General features: G+C 41.8%; 1 protein-coding gene across 2 annotated transcripts in view; it reads right to left on the bottom strand.

Moving 5' to 3' along the window:
* Positions 1-8862: 8862 nt before the first annotated feature.
* SLC35A3 (solute carrier family 35 member A3) overlaps positions 8863-13609 on the bottom strand; it is a 30172-nt gene continuing 25425 nt past the window's right edge. For both annotated transcript variants that reach the window (XM_079981957.1, XM_079981956.1), the window contains exon 8: positions 8863-11059. In XM_079981957.1, the coding sequence (XP_079838083.1) occupies positions 10969-11059 (91 nt within the window). In that variant the 3' untranslated portion in view covers positions 8863-10968. The remainder of the gene's footprint in view (positions 11060-13609) is intronic.

Genomic DNA, 13609 nt, shown 5'->3' with positions numbered 1-13609 from the left:
TTGGGTTGTTATTTTAAATACATTTATTAGAAAAGCTTTTTTCTTTTTTAAGTGACTTCTGCAGCAAGCCAAATGGAGCTCATCCATCACCACATTTCATGCAGGCCACAGTTGCCCAAAAAGCTTCTGAAAACTTTGGCAGACTTCTCCCCACTCCCTGGCCCGAATTTAAATTGGAAGGACACTTTCTTCTTACAGTCTTAAATATTTGCTCTTAGTGTGTGTAAAGAGTAAAACTCAGCTATGCAAAACTGCTATGATAGGGTTTGGAAGGTTGTGCTTGTAGACAGACGAACACAACATTGTGGAGAAGTCAGGGGCAATATTACCAGAGATAAATTTTATGATAACTGGTCTCCATTAATTTCTTTCATTAATTCCTCAGCAGAAGAACCTGGACCACCTTCTATTCTATATTTATTTTGAGATATTTGCTGAACCTCCAGATTTTTATTTATTTAGGTATCATGTTGACTGCCTCCAAGGTTTAAAGAAGGTTATTTTCAACTTTGTAAGTCTGCTGTTGTAATTGATCCTATATGTTTGGCATTTATAGATATATTCTTTCCAAACACATGTAATGAGGATGTATCATTCATGTACGTTTCCCCCCTCTCTTGACATGATCCTTGGAATTGTTGTGGTTGTTTTGTATCGGTTTGTTTTATTTATTTTTTTAAAAGAAAGAAAGAAAGAACAGCCCAACCAGAACTACCGTAACTATGAAGACCTTGAGGTCATAGTGGATAGGTCAGGTGTCAACCTGGTGTGTGGAGGCTGTGAAAAAGGCAAATTCTAGGGATCATTAGGAAAGGAATATAAAATAAAAACTGCCATGGCCGTTCTGCTGTTATACAAATCTATGCCGTGGCGACATTAGGAATACTGAGCCCAGTTCTAGATGTCTCACCTCAAAAAGGATTTGGTAGTGTCAGAAAAGTTTCAGAAAAGGGCAGCCAAAATGATCAAAGGACCAGAACAACTACCTTATGAAGAACGGTCGCAGCATTTGGGGCTTTTTAGTTTAGAGAAAAGGTGAGCAAGAGATGACATAACAGAAGCACATAACAGCATGTGTGGGATGAAGAAAGATAAAGACAAAAAAATTCTCCCTCTTTCACAGCAGAAGAACCCATGGGCATCCAATGTTCTGCTTCATTGGAAGGCTCAAGACAGACAAAACAAAGTCCTGCTTGGGTGCTCTCTACATAGGTGTCCAGCTGGTTGCTGTGAGAATAGGATGCTAGTCTAGATGGGGCTCTGGCCTGATCCAGAAATCTCTTCTTACGTTCTTAACCTCCAGGTAGTCTAGCCTATGAGGGGACGCGAGTGGCGCTGTGGGTTAAACCACAGAGCCTAGGGCTTGCTGATCAGAAGGTCGGCGGTTCGAATCCCCGTGACAGGGTGAGCTCCCATTGCTCAGTCGCTGCTCCTGCCAACCTAGCAGTTCGAAAGCACGTCAAAGTGTAAGTAGATAAATACGTACCGCTCCGGCGGGAAGGTAAACGGCATTTCCGTGCGCGGCTCTGGTTCGCCAGAAGCGGCTTAGTCATGCTGGCCACATGACCCGGAAGCTGTACGCTGGCTCCCTCGGCCAATAAAGTGAGATGAGCGCCGCAACCCCAGAGTCGGCCACGACTGGACCTAATGGTCAGGGGTCCTTTTACCTTTACTTAGTCTAGCCTATGCATTTGGAAGAAGGCAAGCCAAGAGCAGAAAACGCACACTGAGATTAGCAGAAAGCATGTTTTGGAAGTGAGACCTCACAGCTCACAAGGGTTTCTTTCATTTACTTCTTTTGGCCCTCCAGTTCAAATTCAGCATAAAATATTTCTTTAAATAGTCTGAAAAGGGCATCCATTATTCCGATAGCTTGCGGTTCTAAAACAGGATGTCTACCAAATTATCCCCCTTCTTTTCATCTTTATCCCATCAGGTTCTGGACCCAAATGGAAAAATCATTTTCACCTTACCAGCTGAAATCCTTGGCGACTTGCCTACAACCCTTTCACAATGTTCTGCAGCTGAGATTGTATTTTTGAGATTATATTACACCTTGGGAAGGGGAAAGGTTCATAACAGGCACCTGCCGCAACAGGTTTTGACAGAGCAAAGAGGCTGCTTACCTGTCTGCAGCTTTGAGAAGGTGGCTGCGTATGCATATTATAAACTAAAAGGCCTGAGGGGAAGCAGGGCTGGTGTTCTGTCTTTTGGAAGCTGAACAAGATTAAACCTCAGCCCACGCTCTTACCTACTGGTGAGGAAGTGAAGAGAATAAAACAAATGCTTCAGGAGGTGACTAATAAGGTGTCTCCTGTTGTAGCGTAGTTTGGGCCATAGATTGGTCAGGCACCCAAGTAATAATTTCTCCAAACTTTTTTTAAAAGCTTAGACCACACTTCCCCTTTTTTCTACCTGTTTTGCTTCCAATCCCCCAAACTTGAAATGAGCTTGTGGAGCTGAACAGTCATGCAATTGCCTAGGACTTGCCGATCAGAAGGTTGGCGGTTCGAATACCCGCGACGGGGTGAGCTCCCGTTGCTCGGTCCCTGCTCCTGCCAACCTAGCAGTTCGAAAGCCCGTCAAAGTTCAAGTAGATAAATAGGTAAATGGCGTTTCCGTGTGCTGCTGTGGTTTGGTCATGCTGGCTATGACCCAGAAGCTGTATGCCGGCTCCCTCAGCCAGTAAAGCGAGATGAGCGCCACAACACCAGAGTCGTCTGCGATTGGACCTTACGGTCAGGGGTCCCTTTACCTTTTTACTGTCTGCCAAAGAAATAACGTCTCTGCCTAGAGCAGGGAAGCTCTCTAAAGACAGAAATGAGGTTGGCTGTATGTATCAGCAAGCTGCAGCTATGGGGGCAGAGGGAGGGAGTTCTTACCACCTTTTTGGAGTCAGTGGAAGCCTACAGAGCTAAAAAGTGACTAGGGAAGAAGGAGCTCCATTTGGCTCTCTGGAAGTTTACCACTTCCATAGTTTCCTCCCTGCAGATCATCACCAATATTGGGGCCGGGCTTGCACCACAGGTTGTGAACTTAGGACTCTCCTAAGTGAATTCTTAAGGAAATCAGCCCTGAGTGCTCACTGGAAGGACAGATCCTGAAGCTGAGGCTCCAATACTTTGGCCACCTCATGAGAAGAGAAGACTCCCTGGAAAAGACCCTGATCTTGGGAAAGATTGAGGGCACAAGGAGAAGGGGACGACAGAGGACGAGTTGGTTGGATAGTGTTCTCGAAGCTACCAGCATGAGTATGACTAAACTGCGGGAGGCAGTGGAAGACAGGAGTGCCTGGTGTGCTCTGGTCCATGGGGTCTCGAAGAGTTGTACACGGCTAAACAACTAAACAACAACAACAACAAGTGAATTCTGACTTGGAAGGTACAAAATTTCCTTCAGTATGCATAGAGCTTTGGGTTTCATCAGGGTAAAAGGATCATCCTCATCATTGATTGATGCAAGAGCACATGCATGAAATCTTTCATCCAAACATTCTTTTGCATAGAAGCAGCTGCTAACATGAAATCAGTCCAGCATTATAAATATCAGGGAAGATTTATCTGTTTTAAAAAGTGAACAAAATCAGGTCTTTTAATTCTTCCAAACGGTAGCCATCAAATTACATTTCTACAACTCCAGCAACACGTATGCATCATAATAAAACATCCTATTATGTAAAAAGCAAATATTCTGGCCAAACATACAGTCCACTTTCTAAAGGGAGACAAAACAGCAGCAGCAGGTCACAGTAAAAATATAGTTTTTACAAGCAAGGACAAAAAAATTGCTCATCTTTCTGTGTGCAAATGACTGGCAGGGGAACAATTATTCTTTGGCTAAGCCTAGAATGTAAGAAAAACTACAAGCAAATTCAATTCAATTTTATTGTTTCATAGGAAGTTCTATATCCAGTTTTGTGTATATGTACATACAATTCATGTACAGTATTGTTTATCCAAATCTGCTATCCGTTTAAACCAGTGCCAGAGCTAAATCTGCCAAAATGGACTTTGACAAACAGGTATTATGTCAAAAGAAAGAAGTGACAGGGGAGAATGATGACTGGTAGCAGTCATAAGTGAAATCAATGAATCTGCTTAACAAATTCAGTTTTGCATCAGTGGGTCTCTCTAACGATGAGCCAAGAAACCTGGTTGTCTTCTGTTTTGCTGTTGCTGCATATGCCAAGTTTAAACTCACAATAATTCTTCACATCAACAGCAGGTAGCTATTGTTTTGTTTCTCTAGCCATTGCTCTGGCTTGTTTAAGATGTATGGAAAACATATTCCTAAGATGATCAGATACAACAGTGAAATATTCCTACTACGTGCATGTACGCTTCCAAAATAAATTTGCACTCATTATAAATAATGTGGGTGTGACATAAAGGTAAAGGTAAAGGTACCCCTGCCCGTACGGGCCAGTCTTGACAGACTCTGGGGTTGTGTGCCCATCTCACTTAAGAGGCCAGGGGCCAGCGCTGTCCGGAGACACTTCCGGGTCACGTGGCCAGCGTGACATCGCTGCTCTGGCGAGCCAGAGCCACACACGGAAACGCCGTTTACCTTCCCGCTGGTAAGCGGTCCCTATTTATCTACTTGCACCCGGAGGTGCTTTCGAACTGCTAGGTTGGCAGGCGCTGGGACCGAGCAGCGGGAGCGCACCCCGCCGCAGGGATTCGAACCGCCGACCTTTTGATCGGCAAGTCCTAGGCGTTGAGGCTTTAACCCACAGCGCCACCTGCGTCCCAATGGGTGTGACATAGTGAGGTATTAATTGGCAAGGTTGATTTAAGCATATCAAAACTAGGTACTTTCAAATACTGTACACTAGTGAACTCTTGGCTGCAGAAACTACAAACAAGGGCATCTTGGGTAGTCTGGGTGTTTCAGAAGTGGCATGAGAGCTGTTCTTCTGCAGGTTTATCCCATAGATGGTGCTGCTGTAGCATTTAAAGGCATGCCGGCATGTGAGAGGGACCTTTATAAAGGGTCCTTAGCTCATTATTATTGCTGCTGTCCCAGCTATGCAAGAATGGTTTAGTTAGCTCCCACCATGTGGTGGCAAGCTTTTAAATGTTACAGCATAAATCAGCTCCCCTAATTGTAATGTATGATATAGGTAAAGGACCCCGGACGGTCCAGTCAAAGGTGACTATGGGGTTGCGGCGCTCATCTCGCTTTCAGGCCGAGGGAGCCAGTGTTTGTCCACAGTTTTCTGGGTCATGTGGCCAGCTTGACTAAACCGCTACCGGTGCACGGAGGACCGTAACGAGTGCCAGAGCGCACGGAAATGCCATTTACCTTCCCGCCACAGCGGTACCTATTTATCTACTTGCACTGGCATGCTTTCGAACTGCTAGGTTGGCAGGAGCTGGGATAGAGCAACGGGAGCTTACCCCGTTGCGGGGATTTGAACCGTAGACCTTCCAATCAGCAAGCCCAAGACGCTCAGTGGTTTAGACCACAGAGCCACCCGTGTCCCGTCTGAGGATCCATTCTTACTCAACCAGTGATATGTTTGCTATTTCCCCTCTTCTTCACTGCATGCTTCTCCAATAATGTCTGTGCAAGGGTAATAATAAGGGCAAGCAAGACTCCTCAGTAGGAGCATCAAATTTTTCAATAACTTTTCTAAGAGTTACAATTAATCTGTAAAGTGTGGAATCATGGAAGATTGCAGCCGTTACTTCTGTGATTAGAAAAGTGTATTGGTTTTTAATTACTTGCTGCATGAGAGGGTTTTTTAAGGTTTTAATTTCTTCTTGATTGGTGAGCTACTCTGGAAACTTTGGGATACAGAGCAGGGTAGCAATGTATGGAATGAATCCGATTGTTCCATTTTAAAAATGAATCTGATTGTGCCATTTTAAAAATGTGAAGTAGTCGCGGCATTGTTCTCTGAGCGCCTGCTTCAGATATTTAACTAGTTTTAATTGGTGCTTTTTCGGGGGGTGGGATAGCTATTTTCTATTTTGTTCTGGGATCTAGGTTCAGTTCACTTGCCAGTCAGGATGGCACAGTGTGACTTTAGGCAAAACTTTCCCCATCTGTAAAATGGAATTTAATAGTGATAAAAGTTGCAGGATTGCTGTGAAGACAATTGAACAGCTAAACAGCATTCAGTGGACACTGAACTGTTACATCGCCCTTTAAGGTCATTCTTCTCCCCACCTCCATCAGCCAATTTTAGTATTTCCAAACTTTTATTCTTACTTACAGAGGTTGTTCAACACCGTAGTACCAATTATTTCCTCAGATTACAGGATTCAGATATCCTATTACAGAGCAATCCCTGTCGCCTCAGAAATTAATCCTATTGGGTTCAATGGATCTTTCTCCCAGGTAAGCGAAGCACATTCAAGTAATTAAAAATGATAACGGCTTAATCTCAAACTATTACGTTGAGTCCTGCATTTCAGTTAATCACAGGTCCAATTTCATCCTATGGCTTTGGGGAGGGGGTGCGGATACCGTCAAAATGATTAAAATATGCTGTATTGATTTTTTTTTATATAAAGTGATTTGCTATCCCTCTGAATTAGGGTTGCTAAATAAACAAGCACTCTGTTCGCCCAACAGAAAGGAATTTTCAAGATGAGATAGCCAAAATGATCAAGACTAGTATAATGTCTCCTGAGAAATACTGTGTTTGGGGCAGGGGTAATAGGAACCCACCCTCTTGATAAATAAACTTATCCAGTTATCAACTAGCTACCATTTCAACTGAATGATTATGTCTCTGACAATGCCTGAATTTGTCCAATTCAAGAGCCCCCAAAGAACGAAAGAGAACCCTAATAATACTGGGAAATTCATGCCTACTGTAACTCTGTTCCATGCCTATAGTTTTATCCAAACAAGCATGGGGGGGGGGGAAACGAATGAATTCCAAGTGCAGCATTGTAATAAGCAAAAAGTAAAACCGAATTTAAGGAAAAACATCGTCTTCCACCCTGAGCTCCCTTCCACCAACATGAGAGATGACTAAACTTTCATAATTAATTTTCTTCACAATGGCCAGTTGTTGTTTTTTGTTAAAAAAAAAAGTCAGTTGTGTTTATAGTTCTTTCTAGTTCTAAAATCTTGCAGTGCGATCCTATAAAGTCTACTCAGAAGTACATTCTATGGAGTTTCCTGTTTCTAGGAAAACAGGTATGGAATTGCAGTCTGAATGCAATGGATGGTTGTTTATTTTTATATAATTATTTATATTTGGTACTTTCCAGGCGTTTATTTTCTGTATTTGTTGGTTTTAGTATTGCATTCTGCACAATTTCAGTATGGATATCCCTGCTCTGTGGAACAGCGTTCCTGGCAAGATACAACAGAAACCCACTCTCTGCATTTTCCAGAAACAGTAGAAGACATTTTTGTTCCAACAGCCTTCTCTCTCAGCTGGATAAATGCATCTATTTTGTGTTGTTTTAGTTTTGTTTTGTTTTAGGGGACGCTGGTGGCGCTGAGGGTTAAACCACAGAGCCTAGGACTTGCCAATCAGATGTTTGGTGGTTCGAATCCCTGCGACGGGGTGAGCTCCCGTTGCTCGGTCCCTGCTCCTGCCAACCTAGCAGTGGGAAGGTAAACGGCATTTCCATGCGCTGCTCTGGTTCGCCAGAAGCGGCTTAGTCATGCTGGCCACATGACCCGGAAGCTGTACGCCGGCTCCCTCGGCCAATAAAGCGAGATGAGCGCTGCAACCCCAGAGTCAGTCACGACTGGACCTAATGGTCAGGGGTCCCTTTACCTTTACCTAGTTTTGTTTTAAAACAAAACTTTTGGTGTTCAAAGGTTTTGGCAGTTTGTACTGTACCTCGCATTGAGTTGATGGTGTAGAAGGCAATTAAAACATTAGTGATGATGGCAACAACATCCACCCACCTTGGGAGCAGTTGGAGAAGGGCAGGGTTATAATTAATAAAAAAAGCATTCGGTGCAGGGCTGAATAACATATGGACTGTTAGAAAATTGCTCATGGTACAGGAAATGGGAACACTGGAAGACTTTCATGGCTTCTCAATTGTTTCTAAATTAAGGTCTGAAGTTGTTCTCTCTCCATCCCAACCCCAGTCAGATTATGATGTTGGAAGAAGTTAGGATGCAAGGAAATGGCACTGGGAGAGCAGCTTTTGCATTGTGAGTTAAGATGTAGAAAGGGTTAGGCATCCTCTCCACCCCCAAACACTGATTCTCCTCTGCCCTAGATTTGTGCTTATAAGAAGACATGTTCAGAAAGCATTTATCTCTGGGGTCAGCAAACTTATTCAGCAGGGGGTCGGTCCACTGTCCCTCAGACCTTGTGGGGGGCCAGACTATATTTTGAAGGGAAAAAGTGAACAAATTCCTATGCCCCACAAATAACCCAGAGATGCATTTTAAATAAAAGGACACATTCTACTCATGTAAAAACACACTGATTCCCAGACTGTCTGCGGGCCGGATTGAGAAGGTGAATGGGCCAGATCCGGCCCCCGGGCCTTAGTTTGCCTACCCATGATTTATCTGTTAGTATGACACCTACCTCCTCTGTGTAACAGATCCAACAATATGTGCACTGGATTTCTTGCACAAATGGGTAGAATTTCTTCAAAACATGCATGGTTCCGCTGCCTGAAATCATGATCACAATACAACATAACATACTCTCAAGAGAAGTTTCAGCCAGTATCACAACAGACTGATAAAATTTCCCATTTTCTCCTTGTAATACTAAAACAACAATGACTTATAAATGAGGTTCAAGGGTGGTAAACAAATGTGGGTGGATACATCAGTTGATAGTCAAAACGATACAGCATTTTTTGTTAAATACGGTTGGTCAAATCACCATTACAATTTTGAAAAAATAAAAATAAAACCTCCTTTGTTTTCATAAACACTTTATTTCTTTGCTAATGCCAATGTTTGGAATATAAATTACTTTCACTTTGAACCGTTACCAGTGGAAACGCTGCAGAAAAGCGATCATTAATGCACCATTTGTAAATTAATTCTTTACCGTAAAAAAGAAAAAAGCTGTGCACTAACCTGACACTTTGATTAGGCTTGACTTAACGGACTTGAGATTTCAATCCCATACACACTTACCTGGGAGAAAGTCCCACTGAATGTAATGGGAACTTGCACCTGAGTAGAAATGCATGGGATTATGCTCTGAAATATTTTAACAGACTAATTCTGGAGCAAAGTAACATTAAATTAATGTAACTCATAGCTCTCTACGAAGAACCCCATAGAATTGTAGCTGTGAGAATCACAAGAGTGCTCTGAGACTCCTAGCAGCATCACAGAAACATCTATTTATTTCTTTGACATTTATTTCTTTGACATCTGTGGAACACCCTCCCATCAGATGTCAAAGAAATACACAACTATCTGATGTTTAGAAGACATCCGAAGGCAGCCCTGTTTAGGGAAGTTTTTAATGACTGATGTTTTAATGTATTTTTAATCTTTTGTTGGAAGCCGCCCAGAGTGGCTGGGAAAACCCAGACAGATGGGCGGGGTATAAATAATAAATTATTATTATTAATTAATTATTATTATTATTATTATTAGAAACATGTTGGGGCAGAAGGCAAGAAGAACCATGGTTGTTACACAGATGTGTAAGTGGGGTGTTTTGTAGACATTTTCTTACTTTTGATATGTTACCGTAAGCAGTTTAACACCAGATTTGCCCACAATATTAAGCCATAACAAGTGTTCCAAGAAGGTTTGCCCAGCCATTCCAGGATGAAGGAAAGAAGGTTCTTTGGCAATCCCCCCATACTCATTGCACAATAATGTTATCAATATTAATACAGTTAGCATGTATTCTTCACAAGACTGGACAAAAACCACTCTCAGTTACATAATTCTTACGTGTGTGTGTGTGTTTTTAAAGCTCTGTAATATAATACAGTATATTCACATGATAGATCACCATGGCTCCAAAAGGAACGATAATACCTTTAAACATTTCCATGACTAATTTTAAAAATACAGTTTAAAAAATTTTCAGATTAAATTTTGAAGCAATGAAATGCACTGTAAGGTAATTACAAGAATTTTTTTTTGCTTTTATATCTTTAAATAAAAAGGATTTGCTCTTTGAACACACACATATCTGCTGCCAACTCTGGCACTCTATCATAGCCTTTTGTTGAATAAAAGCACAGTAGCTATGCCTCTTCGATTTGTTTTTACGAAGCCTTTGCTCAGACTCAATGGTAGTGCTGCAGCAGCATACGTTGTGACCTGATCCCTACAACACTTCTGATTAATCCTTTTTATTATTTGTGGATTCAGATTCTTCCTCTCTGGGAATCTTATCAAAAATGTTTATTGTGACCGTAAGAAATGTGTATAGATATGTTTCCCAACACCAATTTCTGTTTACTTGTACAGCTTTCTATATAAAATATATAAAATGTCTGAAATGAGAACGATTCAATCCTACTTTGCAGTTTAAATTGGAATACCAAATCAGAAACGCCATGGTTGCACCAAGTCTTATTTCACTTTGATTTGATCATTACAAATATACAGCAAGTTAAAAAAAACATACTAAGATGAAACAGTCAATTTGCAAAAAAGAAAAGAAAAAAGGTATGATTCAACAAATGTCATGTGCTCTTGCAAGAAGAGTGCATAGGGCATTTCTGCAGCTGTCAAATACAGTAAATAATTCTGATTTAACCTCAGAGTTCAAGCAGGAAGCATTTCTAATTGTAGGTATTAGGTGCAACGTGTTCCCTTCAAGTTTTGTTCTAGGACTTCCTTCGTTTCCAGAGGTACATACTGTTTTCTGTCTTTCTGTAGTTTGGTCTTCCATAAACCATTATTTTAATATGTTGTCATTCTTCAGATACCATGTAAACTCTTCCATTCCAGTGCTTGGTGGTCCTCCATATAATTATTTTGAGGTCCTTAATGCACAGTTTTTGCAAAAAAAAAAAAAAAAAAGGGCTGGCACTGAAGATTCTGCTATGCTTTAATAGGATTCCCCGTGGGCTTTGGATCATAACCGTATAGGAATGTAGCAGCTATTACAAGAACGGCTCCAAGGAAAAAAACACTGAAAGTGAAAAAGAGGGGGGGGGGGAGACTTAAGACCATATACATTCATAAACTAAATATCATTTACTTAAATGTATTTATTTTATGGCCAAAATGTTCATTAGTTTTGCTTTTCCCATTTCCCCATTCTTTTTACAAGCAGATATCTGGCTTTTCTCTTAACCTGGTCATATAATGAAACACCAGGACACATACAGAGGTCTGCAAAGGAACTGGAACAATAAAATAAAAGTGATAAAATAGCGCCTTATTAAATAGATGCAGTGAGCAAATATGAGACTTTTGCACGGCAACACGACAGAACTTCCCAGCTTGCAAATGGTTACTGTTAAAGTCTCATGATGTTGTCTGAGAGAGAATTGGACAAAAAAGCCATTGTTTTGCTTTGGACACTTCCACAGGCATGGAAGACAGTGGCTTAGACTGAGAAGTCCAATATGTAGGCTGCAGGGTTCAAAATGGCTGGAAAAGTGTGCATCAAAATTCAGGGTATCAAAAAATTGTGGCTATCAAAAGAGTGGGCTTTCAAAATTCAAGCAAGTATGTACCTGCTCTAAGATATTTCTATTGGAGTTAAATATTTTTCTTCCGTTTCTGGCTGAATGCACTGCTGGTGTTTTAATATTCTCTCTTAAAAGTATGCAAATAAGGAAAGGAAAGATTCTAATCAACTTATGTTCAACTTGGGAACATAAGAAGCTGCCCGATGGAAAATCAAACTGTTGGCTCGTCCAGCTCAATCAATGACTGGCAGTAGAAGGGTTTTATAAATGGTATAAATGGTTTTTCCGAATCCCACCTGAAAAGCTCAATCTGATGTCATTCAGCACGAGCAAATCTGAGTGTTTTTCCTGGTGGAAAAGCAGTTCCTTCAGCAAAAGCGTTTTTGTGAAAACCTCTGAGGATTGGGAATTTTTGCAAGCCCCAAATCAGTGACTTTGTCTGCTTGTATGACTATCACTGGCATGTCAGTATTTCTGTGTAGAGAACTGCTATGGCAACAAAACTGCTGCACTATCCTTACAAGCATACAGTGCTACCTCGGGTTAAGTACTTAATTCGTTCCGGAGGTCCGTTCTTAACCTGAAACTGTTCTTAACCTGAAGCACCACTTTAGCTAATGGAGCCTCCCGCTGCCGCTGCGCTGCTAGAGCACGATTTCTGTTCTCATCCTGAAGCAAAGTTCTTAACCCAAGGTACTATTTATGGGTTAGCGGAGTCTGTAACCTGAAGCGTATGTAACCTGAAGTGTATGTAACCCGAGGTACCACTGTACAATATTGGCTCCCGTTTATGATGGAGGAAGGAAGATTTTTGGCTTAAAGTTTCTTGCTGCTCAGCTGCAATTTCATGTGCTCTAGCACAGCCCTCAGGTAAGAACAGGGGTGATCGACACATTACACCATCAATGACTGTAATAGAGATTACTGCATCAAAAGCATGTACTATTCTGTTACTGAGCTACAATCCTGAGTGTCAAACAAGGGAAACCGTTGCAGGTGCACTATCAACAGTGCTCTCCTTGTTCCCTGGCTCCCATTCTAGAGGAGAAGATGATAGATCTTTTCTTCATTCTACCAGATGGTGTAACGTGTCGATCGCCCCTGTTCTTACCTGAAGGCTGTGCTAGAGCACATGAAATTGCAGCTGAGCAGCAAGAAACTTAAGGCCCAAAATCTTCCTTCCTCCATCATAAACAGGAGCCAATATTGTATGCTTGTAAGGGTAGTGCAGCAGTTTTGTTGCCATAGCAGTTCTCTACACAGAAATCCTGACATGCCAGTGATACAAGCAGACGAAGTCACTGATTCGGGGCTTGCAAAAATCCCCAATCCTCAGAGGTTTTCACAAAAACACTTTTGCTGAAGGAACTGCTTTTCCACCAGGAAAAGCAGGACTCAGACTTGCTCACACTGAATGATATCAAATTGAGCTTTTCACATCTGATGAACAGGACTGGCACAGCTCAGCAATGGAAAAGAATCTGCACAAGAAGTGGGTGGACCATGGAACTTGGAGCAGATAGATGGGCAACAAGCTCCATCAATAAAAGCCTAATCTATGTTGACCCTGCTGGGTGAGGCTTTGGAGGGCTTTAAATGGGCATGCCATTTGTGTGTCTAATCACCATTAAACTTTTTGAAAAACACCTAATCCCCACTGTTTAGTTTAGTTGTTTAGTTCATTTACAGTTTGATTACAATTGCCAGGCAAATACTGATACCTGAATATGTACTGAATTAGAACTCAGGATGCCCAACATTAGTCCAACAACAGATGGTGAATATTGGCTTCAAAAATATATACAGTGGTACCTCGGGTTACATACGCTTTAGGTTACATATGCTTCAGGTTACAGACTCCACTAACCCAGAAATAGTACCTCGGGTTAAGAACTCTGCTTCATGATGAGAACAGAAATCGTGCTCTGGCGGCGCGGCAGCAGCAGGAGGCCATTAGCTAAAGTGGTGCTTCAGGTTAAGAACAGACTTCCAGAACGAATTAGGTTCTTAACCCGAGGTACCACTGTACAGTCATACCTTGGTTG

The sequence above is a fragment of the Podarcis cretensis genome (assembly GCF_951804945.1).
Source record: "Podarcis cretensis genome assembly, chromosome: 6".
NCBI classification, from domain to species: Eukaryota; Metazoa; Chordata; class Lepidosauria; order Squamata; family Lacertidae; genus Podarcis; species Podarcis cretensis.
Note: the sequence above shows the minus strand (reverse complement) of the source record. Positions and strands in the feature narration are given on the sequence as shown.